This window comes from Anoplophora glabripennis, unplaced genomic scaffold, assembly GCF_000390285.2.
Source record: "Anoplophora glabripennis isolate ALB-LARVAE unplaced genomic scaffold, Agla_2.0 scaffold50, whole genome shotgun sequence".
Taxonomy (NCBI): domain Eukaryota; kingdom Metazoa; phylum Arthropoda; class Insecta; order Coleoptera; family Cerambycidae; genus Anoplophora; species Anoplophora glabripennis.
In genome coordinates, this window is record NW_019416330.1 from 553193 (window position 1) to 565994 (window position 12802).

At 36.2% G+C, this 12802-nt stretch overlaps 1 protein-coding gene across 2 annotated transcripts in view; it reads right to left on the reverse strand.

Annotated features, from left to right (window-relative positions):
• Nucleotides 1-657: 657 nt before the first annotated feature.
• LOC108914595 (alpha-amylase-like) overlaps nucleotides 658-12802 on the reverse strand; it is a 153884-nt gene continuing 141739 nt past the window's right edge. Inside the window, exons 2-10 of one of the 2 annotated variants that reach the window (XM_018720447.2) lie at nucleotides 11290-11560; nucleotides 10919-11046; nucleotides 10457-10628; nucleotides 10156-10360; nucleotides 3565-3692; nucleotides 3213-3367; nucleotides 1813-2017; nucleotides 1538-1742; nucleotides 658-1444 (exon numbers count right to left, since the gene is read on the reverse strand). In XM_018720447.2, coding sequence (XP_018575963.1) covers nucleotides 711-1444; nucleotides 1538-1742; nucleotides 1813-2017; nucleotides 3213-3367; nucleotides 3565-3692; nucleotides 10156-10360; nucleotides 10457-10628; nucleotides 10919-11046; nucleotides 11290-11460 — 2103 coding nt within the window. In that variant the 5' untranslated portion in view covers nucleotides 11461-11560 and the 3' untranslated portion in view covers nucleotides 658-710. Of the gene's footprint in view, nucleotides 1445-1537; nucleotides 1743-1812; nucleotides 2018-3212; nucleotides 3368-3558; nucleotides 3693-10155; nucleotides 10361-10456; nucleotides 10629-10918; nucleotides 11047-11289; nucleotides 11561-12802 lie in introns of both variants that reach the window. The other variant, XM_018720439.2, reaches the window with a different exon arrangement.

A 12802-nucleotide genomic window follows, 5' to 3' on the forward strand; every position in this document is an offset into this window, starting at 1 on the left:
AACATGTGATATCTCAACGGAAAAAAAAGATATTTGAGCGAACTCAACGGCATTCGAAAGAGGGAGCCTTGTACTTTTAAATTATATGTATTTTTTTTTTGAAAAAGAATAGATGACATTACTACATAACCTCAAATATGACGAAAAACAGTGTTTTTTGCACTTTTAGGTTAGGATATCTCAAAAACCTGATGTGATAGAGCAATTCTGCGGCCAGATTCGGATTCAGCGCACCAAAATCCTTCGGGAATGCATATTAGTGTGTCTACTTCTTCTTGACCCTTGCTGACCTGTGTAATTAAATAATTCGATTTTTAAAAAATTCTGTATCTTTGTCGTTCTAACGTTACCTTTTATTTAATTCCAGGAGATGATTTAACATGATTTTTTTTTTAAATGCAATTCTGTACAGTTTTTTAAAAAACCATGAATTTCCTATAGAATTTCCTGACACAGGTATTTTATTGGACTTACATTAAGAAATTCTTGATCAGCAGTTGAATACTAATAAGTTTCAGATGTGGTTAATAACATCTAAATTTATATCTACAAGAATGGAACAAAGTTATACCCAAAATAAAGTGATAGTTTATTTATATAAGAAATTTACAATTCAAATAAATATAAACCTAATTATTATACATTTGTCAAGTAAAAAATCTCCTAAGTTCAAAATAGTCAAGTGTTATAGGTTACATGTTTCATGTATTTTATAATTTTGCATTAACGTGTATAGCTACAACACCATCTTCCTCATTTTCACATAGCGAAATTGTGACGTATCCATTTCCGTCAACCTCTACAAATTTTCCCGTGCAAGTTCCATTCTTTAAACTACCAGAAATGATATCACAGTATATACCGGTTGGAAGAGAGGTTTTAAGACTTCGAACTATGTCGCCGTTCAATGTGAACGCAACGAACCCTTTTTCACCACGACCGAAAGCGATTTGGTTGTGATCATTGTCCCACCAATTTGTAATGACGGTTCCTTCCACTGCGTTTCTAAACTCTACCATGTTATATATCTGCCGCCATCTGTGTTCACATACCCACCCGTTAGAACAGGAACCGTCGTCGTTGGTACCAGGTCCAATAATTTCTCCATTGCGATTTGGTGGACCCTGATTGAAAGTATCGAAGAAGAAGCTGGACATTATCCTCGTAGTGCCATATGGGTGGGCCAGCATGAAGGCGATAGCCATTTTATACTCTTTCGGTTTCCTGTAAGTGAGGATAGCTTCGGACGTACCTCTTTGGTTGTCGTGGTTGTCTATGAAGGCGACGGCGTCTTTCCCTTCCAATAGACCCCATTCTGGCCCCCAGTTTTTGAGGTATTTCAAAGGGTTGTTGCCTTGGAAAGCATTTCCTAGCTCGGCGCCGAATTTGAATTCCAAAACTGCTCCGAATCCAACGTATTCTCGTTTACTAACAGCCTCCCCACCTGATAATATTACCACGTTAAGTATAACCAAAGGCTAAAGCCAACAAAATAAATTATTTTACTGGTTCAGCACTACAAGCGAAGATACACTACCTAGGTCTATGACTTCTTGGTAAAAGAACGGTCTGCTTCCTTTTGGAAAACCATGTTCCGTGGATAAATCATTAACTCTGTGGAATATTATCTTCAGATCTGAGGGCCACATGTGTTTGGCGGCATCTATCCTAAAACCAGCAACACCCAGACTTACTAGGTGATTTAGGTATTGAACTATTTCCTGTCGAACGTATTCCTGACTCTGTAAAGTAATTGCCTTTGTTTATGTGTTCTTTTCACTTTTAACAACAAATTATGAATGATTTCCTTACTTGATCCAAATCCCTTAGATGGACAACTTCGCAATTTCTAACATTTGTGGCATCGTTGTAGTTGTTAACGGCGCAAGTCTCGTGGAAGTTGTCAATGGTGTATGGTACGCCAGGGTAACATTTTATACTAGGATCGCAGAAGGTACCGTCGGTTCCCGTCCCACCAACAGCAGCCATGTGGTTGAACACTACATCGGCATATACTCTACAACAAAGGAAATAGAATGAAAATGTTTCAAGCGAAAGTTAGTAGTTTGTTAGCTTTATCATTAAAGGGTTGTAGGTGCATGATGTAACAGCGACGTCCAAATATGGAGTTCGTTACCTAAACTTTAAATTTCAACTAAATTTTGATATATAGATTAATTCTCAGCATGTCTGTCCTTTCACTGTCTTTAGTACAACCTTTTTAACACCTTTCATACAATCTTTACTCGTTTTTCAGGTGTAAACGAAAGAAAATTTCAAAGTACTCCGACCTTTCAACTTATTATAAAGTCTGGACAACAATTTGAACTTTGGTTGGAGTTTAAACACAGTTTATGAAGTTATGAGAGTCTTTTACATTCTGCACAAATGATTTTGCAGTCCTAATACACTTTCACAATTAACAATTTACAAATTCTAACGGAACAACAAATGTCAACATTTATATGATACATAAAAGTTTTCACAGATGCATAGGTTTAATTCCACACATAAATTCTGGTTACAGGTTTACATACCAGTTTTATTGCATGAATTAGCATTACATGTAAAAAACCTTCGTCATCCGTCGATGACTTGTCAAAATTTCACTGTATTATTAAATGTGCTTGTGCCAGAACTAATAATTGACATTTAATATTGTAATATGGTTCTTTACTGTTCTTTATAACATAATTGTACTACATGAGTGCATTTAAATAGTTTTATGAATATGCAAATTCACTTTTTATCATAATTTTGACAGTCGAGACATTTTATTATGAAAATTTATTAATTACAACATTTTAACTTATACTATTGATAAATATCTTTCATTTAAATTCATTACAGTAATTCACACACTGTTCGTGTCTATTTCAAATATATTCAATCTAAAATTTGTGTTTTGGTTGCCGAGAAAATAATCGATATAAAATTTCCAATTTAATAAAACAACGGTATGTTTTCAGCCATGAAAATTGAATAATTTCAAATATTTCGAATTTTCACCACCAATAACGGCGGTGACAACATTTTTAACATTAAGGCGATGTTTCGCATTGTATTAAAAAAGTATTTTCTTGTGCGAGCACTTCGAACACCAACAAAGCTAATAATAATCAAAGTATTACGAGTATATTGTTTATTTTAAAGTTCGTTGGAACGTTCTTGTTAAATCTTGTATTTCTGTTTAAGCAGATCATTGTATTTACCTTACTCCTACTGCATTACATGTGCGTATCATGTCTGCAAGGGAAGATTCATCGCCCGATCTGGTAGTAAGCTTGTAGCTGACGGGCTGGTACCTCTCCCACCATGGTCTAAAAGCCGTCGAAGTAATAACTTGATTCTCATTAGGAGGAGAAATCTGAAATTTTCCTCTTAAATTCTTACATCCTGTTATAAATTATTGACAGTTTTAAGTAGGAGACAAAAACTACAGTATATTATGTGACACCATAAAGTTTTGTTGCCTTTTACTTTTCCATTATGAAAACATAAAGAAACACTCTTGGAGTAAACGCGGTTCTACTAAAATGTGGTGTAAATTAAATATACCTGTACCCCAGCGTATCCTTTAGATCCTAAAAAGTGTTCACATTCCTCGGCTATATCATTCCATTTCCATTCGAACAGATGTACTATAGTGTTTCTGCCTGACAGGAAATGATTATTCTTATGAGTCAAAGTTTCTAAAAAAAGAAATATTCAGTGCGTTCCAGTATTTTGTGGACATGGAATTGTCTCAGATTCTTAGGGTTACAGTAAGAGCAATCAACTACTAAATTTGTTTCTATTAACGGGTAGAGAGCTTAAAAAATTTTTCTTTAAAAAAAAAAACTCCAAAAAGACTTTTTTCGATTGAAATAAAATTTGGTATGCTTGTACCTGTACATAAATACAATTTTTTTGACGTGGTAACCGAACTAATTGCATTTATGGAAATAACAAATAATACCCTCATCGCCAAGTAACGAGCGTTCAAATAAAAACGTGGTCGAAGTTGGCTCTGACACATTGGACGTAGGGAGTAGCTTATAGCGACCAACTTAACCTCATTTCTCAACGAGCTGTATAGCAGCTGTCAGTTTCAATAACGTTAATGACTATATAACTTTATTTTAAAGAATAATCGTGATAACAATAACAAACAATTAAAGGAGCTGCGGAAAGTGTCCCCCTCCTTGTTATAACAATAAATTAAAGCAGCTGCTGAAAGTGTCCCCCTCCTTGTTCCAAGCACTTTTCACACCTGTTCCTCAAAGAATTAAAGACATTTTCTAAGATGCTCGGGGTATTGTTAATTTCACGAATCTTGTCTATAAGTCGAGCCTGCAGATGGTTTAAATCAGGAATAGGCAGTTCAAAAATAGTGTTTTTAAGGTAAGGCCACAAAAAGAAATCACACGGCGTAATATCACATGACCTCGGTGGAAATTCATGTTCAGCATTGAGACTTATTAGTCGATTTTGGAAAACTTCCCTCAACATATTCATCGTCTCGCCTGCCGTATGTGCCCTTGCGCCATCTTGTTGAAAGTAAAAGTTTGTAATTTCGTTTTCTTCCAGCTGGTTAACAAAAGGAGCGATAATTTCTTCTCTATACCTTTGCGCAGTAAGAGTACCATTAAAAAAAATAGGTCCATAAATCCTCCTTCGATTGAGAGCACACCAAACTCCAATTTTTTGAGCGTGTAGAGGGCCCTCGACAAAAAAGTTATCTGGTTTTTCAGAAGACCACATTCTCATATTCTGTGAGTTTACGTAACCACTTAAATGAAACCAGGCTTCATCAGAAAAAAAGGTGATATTATGAAGTTCACCGTAGTTGTTTAAAAACCATTCACAAAATACAGCCCGTCGCGGAAAATCAACTTCATGAAGTTCTTGCTGACAAGTTAAACGATAGGAGAACAAACGCAAATCTTTTTTTAACACTGTGTGGCAGGTACCGACTGATACTCCCACCATTTGTGATAAAACACGTACAGAAGTTCTTGGCGCATTTTCCATTATTTGTTGGACATTTTCTTTTAATTCTTCAGTCCGCTTTTTAGGTCGGCCGCTTCCTTCTTTTCTTGTTACACTGCCCGTTTCACGAAAAACATTAACACAACGCTGAACTGCACTTTGAAAAATTTTGTACTCAACAACGCCGGGAAATTGATTTTGAAATTCTATGAAACATTCCTCAATAGAATACTTCCATATTCCATCAATCTTGCGTCCATTTCTAAAGTAAGACTCTATGATAAACACTTTTTGTTCTTGAGAAAACACCGTTTTAAACTCTTTTTAAAACGACAGATGTCGTTTAAGTTCATTTGCTATACGCTACACCCTACGTCCAAATTTTCAGAACCAACTTGACCACGTTTTTATTTGAACGCTCGTTAGATGTGATGCTTTTTCCTAGCTCCTAAAAAATATCAAAATTTCTACGTTAATAATTTTTTAGAGCATAGACTTATGACATACATACATATTTCCAAAATAATATTCTCAGAAATTGTTTGTATAAAAACTAATCGGAGAATTTGCATAGTACTCAGTGTCGTCGAAATTCTGAGGCTCCTGGTAGTATTGATTCCCCGTATCTCCACTATTTGTTGTCCTATTTTGAAGTCAACTTATAAGGTTTCTACTTCTAATTGAATAATTCAGTGACCCAACTTCTAACACCCTCAGCGATATTTTAGAAAATGTAATTTTTTTTCCTAATTTCCATATCCTTTATCTCGAAAACGAGGCACACTACGACCCATGTTCTGTAACGTTATCACTTTGTTCGTTCGTCGGCTAGGTCACTATGACGCCTCAGCGACGAAGGTGTTTACGGAGGCGGTTACCTCGAGCGCCAGTTTCTGTTTATAATGCAGAAACACCACTCAGGCCAGCCAGCCAGGCGTCTAGGGAGACTTAGACTTCACACATCAATAAAAGTCACACTTTATAAATATTTACATGTATTAAAGGTTATTCTATTCTATACAGTTCTACATTACTAGTACAAAGCTACGATAAGACGGTGACTATGTGATACGCAAGTGATGACTACTGGAAACAGTAAAACAACGGTACGGTGTTAAGCCAGAGTTAGCAGAACTGTAACAGGCAAGCGGGGTGCAGATACCAGGAGTGAGGAAGCGATCAAGCGGGCAAAAGTCATTACATTTAATAAACTACAGGCTTGTCTATTATCTTTACATAACAAAATACGACAATAATAGCAGGGCTCTTCAGGGCTGACATGCGGGTTGAAAATAAAAACGCGACTAGTTACGACCTACGTTTCAACTTCTAGATTGTCGAAAGGGAGACAACATCCCATGAGCCGAAAGCGCAGTCAGGTCAAGGACACCGGAAAGAAACGTCAATGTACCTAACCACGTCGAATTGCGGGTGGATAGCTGAAAAGAAAAGTGTGATTAAGACAAAGTAGAGAGTAGATAAGTTTTTACCTAACCCTTTTACCCACTTTCGCTTCTGCACGTCTGCGTCTGTTCTAGTCAAGCGGTAGTTTAGAACTAACGGAGGCAGAATTACCCCGCTACGTCTCCGGTCAATTCAGGAGACTTGTTCATTAAATATGCGCGGACTGCTCGTCCTGCTTGCTGGTTGGCAGCTTCGCGGTCTTTCTGGACTGGACTTGGAAGAATTTTTCTAAACGTCGGTCTCCTTGGTGCTGAACTGCTGACAGACTGAACTACTCGCTGGGACTGGTGGATATAAACTGAATTCCTAACTCAGATTAACTTCCAAGTTTCTACGTCGTCCGGTGGCGGCTACGCAATCTTCACAAGCTGCACTTTGAAGAATTTTCTTACTTCAAACGGCGACCTCTCTACTGCTGGGGCTGGTGACGGACGCCAATATTCTTGGCAGGAAAAATAAACTCGCGCGATCCATGACCTGGTTTGGGTGAGGTCGTGTAGTTGTGAAGCTTAGGAAGCATACTGCTGAGGTGACCCTTAAGCTCACGCGGGAAGGGATATGGTCCTTAACTCCGGGATCGGCTAGGTGGAGGTGTGTGTGTCGTTGTTTTCATTTCTTGATCGTGGCGGTTCTGAAGCAGACAGAAAAATTGTTACTCATCCTGCATTCGGGAGTTGATGTCTAGGCCGCCTGCATCTCCCGGCAGCCTCTTCGAGTCGGTATTCCACCGCGTTCCGAATCAGCGGGTTGTGCGCTTGAAAAGCTTTCTCACGCACTGGTTGATCGCCTGCAAGCCGAAAGTGAATCCCAGGTCCCGGCGAATGTCGCTGTTGCGGACGAACCAAGGGGTCCTCGTTGCGGAACGGAAGGCGATATTCTCGACCGCTTGCACCTGAGCTAGGTGCATTTTCGCTGCTTGTCCCCACGTGGTACTGGACTGCTCTCGCTGGCTAGTGGTTTAGATGCCAATTCACTAAACAGGCAAATACGCCAATGGTTTCGCACTCGCGCCGTTTCGGGTTATTTAAATAAAATAGAAAACCGCGGGGTGCCTCAGAACCCTGTCTGATAATCACTTCATGTGAAACTTTTTTCTTAAAATAATTTACTATATAAACTGGTGAACTTCTCCAACCCAGCCTGTATAGTTGACAAACAATTTTATCACGTTTGTAATCAAGTGGAAGTTTCATCAGCCATCAGGTATATTTCCTTTGTAACAGTGGTTTGTTTACATTTTGTGGTATTTAAAGTACCTACCACGTAACCGCTTGAACTTATCGAAAACATCTCGTACTATTGTATTATCATTAAAACAATTAAATGGAACAGCGAAACTGCTAAAATAAATCCTTTGAATTATTTTTGGTGTGTATCTGTTCTAGATAATGTTTACATTGAATGTTGCAAAACATTCCTATTTCAGAAGGTCTATAGCAAAGTACAAGATTACGCCGATCATGCTCTAAAGTGTGTCTAAGTGCTTTATGTCATAACTAGAAATAACGTTTTGTAATATATGTATAAAGTGTTCCGCGTAAGAAGCAACACAGAGCAGGTGTGGAATTGTTTACAAGTGCTGACTGAACTGGCCACCAACAATACAATCAGACTGTGTTGGGTGCCAGGGCACAAAGGCATTTGTGGAAATGAGAAAGCGGATGAACTTGCTAGGAAGGGATCCGAGACAGAGTTCATTGGCCCGGAGCCCTTCTGTGGCATATCTCCCAGTGTGGTCAGGCGGGCTCTGGGCAAATGGACTGAGACAGAACACAGGAAATACTGGACTTCAAGGCCAGGACATAGCCATTCTAAGGAGCTTATGGAGTATCCTTCGAAGGGAAGAGCGAATGAGCTACTGAGCTTGAATAGAATCCGGCTCAGGAGAGTGACAGGACTCATAACGGGACACTGTCACTTTAGGAAACATCTACATAAGCTAAAGCTTGTAGACAGTCCGGTCTGCCGAGGATGTGAATCGGCGGATGAAACTTCTCTGCATATCCTGGGCGAGTGCCCGGGATTTGCACGTAGCAGAATGGCGCTCCTTGGGAGACCCTATTTGGAACCCAAGGAACTGAGAGAAGTGTCAGCAAGGAAGCTTTTGGACTTTGTAAAAAGGACAAATCTACTTGCTGAATAGGACTAGTAGTGGGACGCACAATAGGCCTAATTAGGCCGCAGTGCAATGGGACTTATTAGGACCAACTACTAGAAGAAGAAGAAGAACAAGAAGAAGGTGTATGTAAACTTACAAAGTTGCACCAGTGCACCCAGTTGCACCCTTTCAAAGTGAGGCCCCAAATTTCGAAAAAAATTAACACCCCTGCAACGGTTTAACTCAGGAATATAAAGATTGGTATAGAATTCAGATACATTAGATACATAAATTAATCATGAGTTCAATAGTATTGGAATTAATGATAATTCACCCTTAACTCTATATGATTTTTTTCCTTTGGCAAATTTGTATGCTTTTATATTAGGTAGAATTCGGTTCTAAAACTTTTTTTGCTATACTAAACCTGCATTTTGCATTTGTGATCATCTTTTATTAAACTACATTTATTGATAATGCTATTTCATAAGTCATCAAGTGTTTCGACTGGTAGAATAGACAGATTAGCGTCCCCCAAAGGAATTAATCACATTTGTTTAGGTCCGGTGATCGCGGTGGCCAATTATGGTGGTAATTATTTCCTCGCCCTATCCATTTATTTGGACAGTAGTTGGTATTTAAAAAATGTCTCACAATACCATTTAAATGAGGTTGTTTCTAACATGCATAAACGCAATCTGAGTTCATGTGGTAAATACTCTAGCAACAAAGGAAGTTAAATGTCTGTTGATAATACCCGCTTAAAAATTCATTTTAAACTCGCGTTGAAATGTCGTGGAGTTATTGCGTAAGGGTTGATCCGATTAATGGTGTTATTATGAAGATTAATAATTCCTGTGTGGGTCATCTGTGAAAAAGATTTTTTGAGAAAATTAATGTCTTGAGTTAAAACATATAAAAAAGTAACTCGTTAATCCAAATCCTGAGACAATAACTGAGGCAAATAATAATTATTTTATAAACAGAACTTTTTACTTCAGTTCGCCAAGATAAACTTGTGCTGATTTGTGGTTTATATTCAATTATCCTCAAAATAAACTTTTACCCTGTTTAAATTGTGGCATTCTCGATTTGTACTGAAAAACATTCCTGTTCTCTTTCCTTTCTTTCAACATTGGATGTTTCTCTGTATGGAACGATATGATTAGGAAATCTTCTTCGATGCTGTTCCATACACCTTCGGCAGTTTCCTTCACAGAAACTCGACATTAACATATTGTTCCCTAAATAAAAATTTTCAGCCATGTTTGAAACAATGGAAGAATTTTATTATTAAAACATAATAATGTTGACATTTTGGTGATTCTAATTTACAGTGTCAAAGAACAAAAAACTCGTATGGAGTTAAAAGTGGGTCTCTACTAATTATCATTATATGATAACTCAACGACCTTGAACTCGTGTTCAATTTATATCCTAGGAAGTTCAATTAAATAACAATATTTCGGGCACTCCTACATGCACCTGTCCTGTGTCGGTTATGAGACGCGATGTATAATGCCGGCCATACCATGTGTTCACACTATTATTACTTAGATTCTTGTTATTGACTAGTTCAGAAATATTTACTCGTAGTTTGCATCTTGTATGTATGTATTTACCTGTATCTATAGATTCTTGGTAGAACAGTGGTCGTGTGTCGACATGAAAACCGTGGTTGGTATTCAGATTGTCAATCCTCCCATGAATGTCTTTCCAATTGATGGGCACCGTCTGTTTCGAAATATCTACGTTAAATCCTGCAACTCCAATATTTACCAAGTGATTCATATAGTTAACAATCCCTTGTACAATATTTTCAGGACTCTAAAATAAGAACTTCAGAAATCTATTTTAAAATTTCTGCTGCCAGAAAACTTAAGGCTATGCAGTGCTATTTCTATACTGGAACATTTTAAGCACCTTAATCATGTCTTCAAGGTCACAGATTTGACAGTTTCCATTGTAGTTGTGAGCAGCACATTTCGCATAAATATTTAACAATTTTTCTGGAAAAATTAAATTATATTTCCTTCGGGTTCTGATGCTGTCCGTAATAGCAGCTAAATGGTTAAATATTCCAGCTACATATACCCTGAAATATGTATATTAATTAAATTTATAGAATATTTAAATTCTAAATAATAGGTTTACAAACTTAGTATGAATTGTACAGCATACGTCATTTTAGTCTGAATTTTCATCTTTACTTATTAAGTTGCCAGCCATCTCGATAACTAAATCGTTTAGGACTCAGGTTCATAGAATCTCTTTCTTTAAAATAATACTCAATAGTATTCACTTCCTTTATAGTCGGAACATACTTATGGATTTTCCATTATAATTGTAATAAAAATTGCTTATAGCAGCCCTAAAATTGCTTACCTCACCCCAGCAGCATTGCACCGTTTGATCATATCGATCAATAAGAATTCTTTTTCCAAGATTGTGTACGCATTATAATTGATTGGTTCGAATAGCTTTCTCTCAACTTTTACGTTTGGAAGTAATATCTGCAAGTATCACAATTATCATATCCATTATTAAATAAATGAAAGTTAGTATACGCCAGGCGCAGATAGTGGCTCCATCTGTGCAAGGTCAGTGCTACTCATTACCTCTGGACCATTCAATATGGTCATATTGGTAGGAAACGACCCACAATGTCGCAGGTATTATGAAAGCACGACCACTCTCGCCAACTACCGTTACTTGGTTTGAAATTTAGTATCTTGATACTTGAAAAAGACTCTTACCTCTATCCCCCGTTGCCCATTTGGCCCTAAAAAAGTTTCACATTCGACCGCAATATCATCCCAATTCCAATCATGTACTTTAACAATATGGCTGGTAGCAATTGTGTTTCTTGGACCAGCAAGCAAGTTGTTAAAATGAATTACAATTAATATTATCATTATCATCCTCATTGTTACTAATTTTGAAGTATTTAACTCTTCACTTTATGTCATAAAGTTGTTGCTGATATTTTTTCAATTTTACAAACCAAATGTCCCAACCATGGATGACCTAAAAGAAATATTTATTTTTCATACAAATATTTACCACAAATCTTGAAAGTATTTATTTTCAGAAATAACCATTTAGAAAGTTTCAACTAGCTGAAGTGTACTTTAAATATATTTTTAATTCCTTTTGTAAGTTTTTAGCCTTCACTGAAAAAAACGTTCATTGTAAAATTACATAATATAACGTTGGTAATTTGTAACCAACGTTAAGTTATATGAATTTACGAAATTAATTATATATTAAATTTACATAATTAATAACGNCTTTAAATATATTTTTAATTCCTTTTGTAAGTTTTTAGCCTTCACTGAAAAAAACGTTCATTGTAAAATTACATAATATAACGTTGGTAATTTGTAACCAACGTTAAGTTATATGAATTTACGAAATTAATTATATATTAAATTTACATAATTAATAACGCGTCTTTAGTACATTACATTTACGGGAATATGACATTATCGGTTACGTATTATTTTAAATATATTGTATATCTTGTAAAATGACATAATCAGTACTGTGATATTTATTTGAACATGGTAATAAAATAACATATTATGTGATTTTAAGAAGTATTTTATTATTATTTTAGGTTATGAATATAACCACCTACATTTCTAAAAAAGAAAGGAACATGTCTATATTATCAACTTCCTCTGCTTCTTTAAATTTGTTTAAGAAATTGAACACTTTCCTTTCTGATCCAGATACATTTTTTGTTTTTTATTCGGATAAATTTTCAAGAAGAATCTTTGAATTAGTTCTAATGTTGCTTCCAGATTTTTTGGATATTTTATGTTCATTACCAAAAATAATAAAAATGCAACCTTATAAGAATGACTGAATGTTTTATAGATGTCTGCATTAATGTGATATTTTCAAGGTACACAAATGGGAACTATATATCTTCTTTAACGCCTGGAAAGCATATCATAATATATGATATTTATAAGTATATGTACTATTTCAGTAACATATAACACAAACAAGAAAATTGTCCACCTTTCCAGTAGGTATCGACGTAAACATTTATTGATGGTTTTTATATTTTTCAATGGCACAATATTTAAATTCGCGAATAGAATATATGTATATACATATCATTTTAAATACTTACCCTTGTTCAAACAAACAACAGGTACTATAAAATAGCATAAAAAGGACAATGGAAGTAACAACGGCAACACGATAAAACTGATGACGCATTTCTCCATACATGCGCACGTGCGGGAAAGATTTACA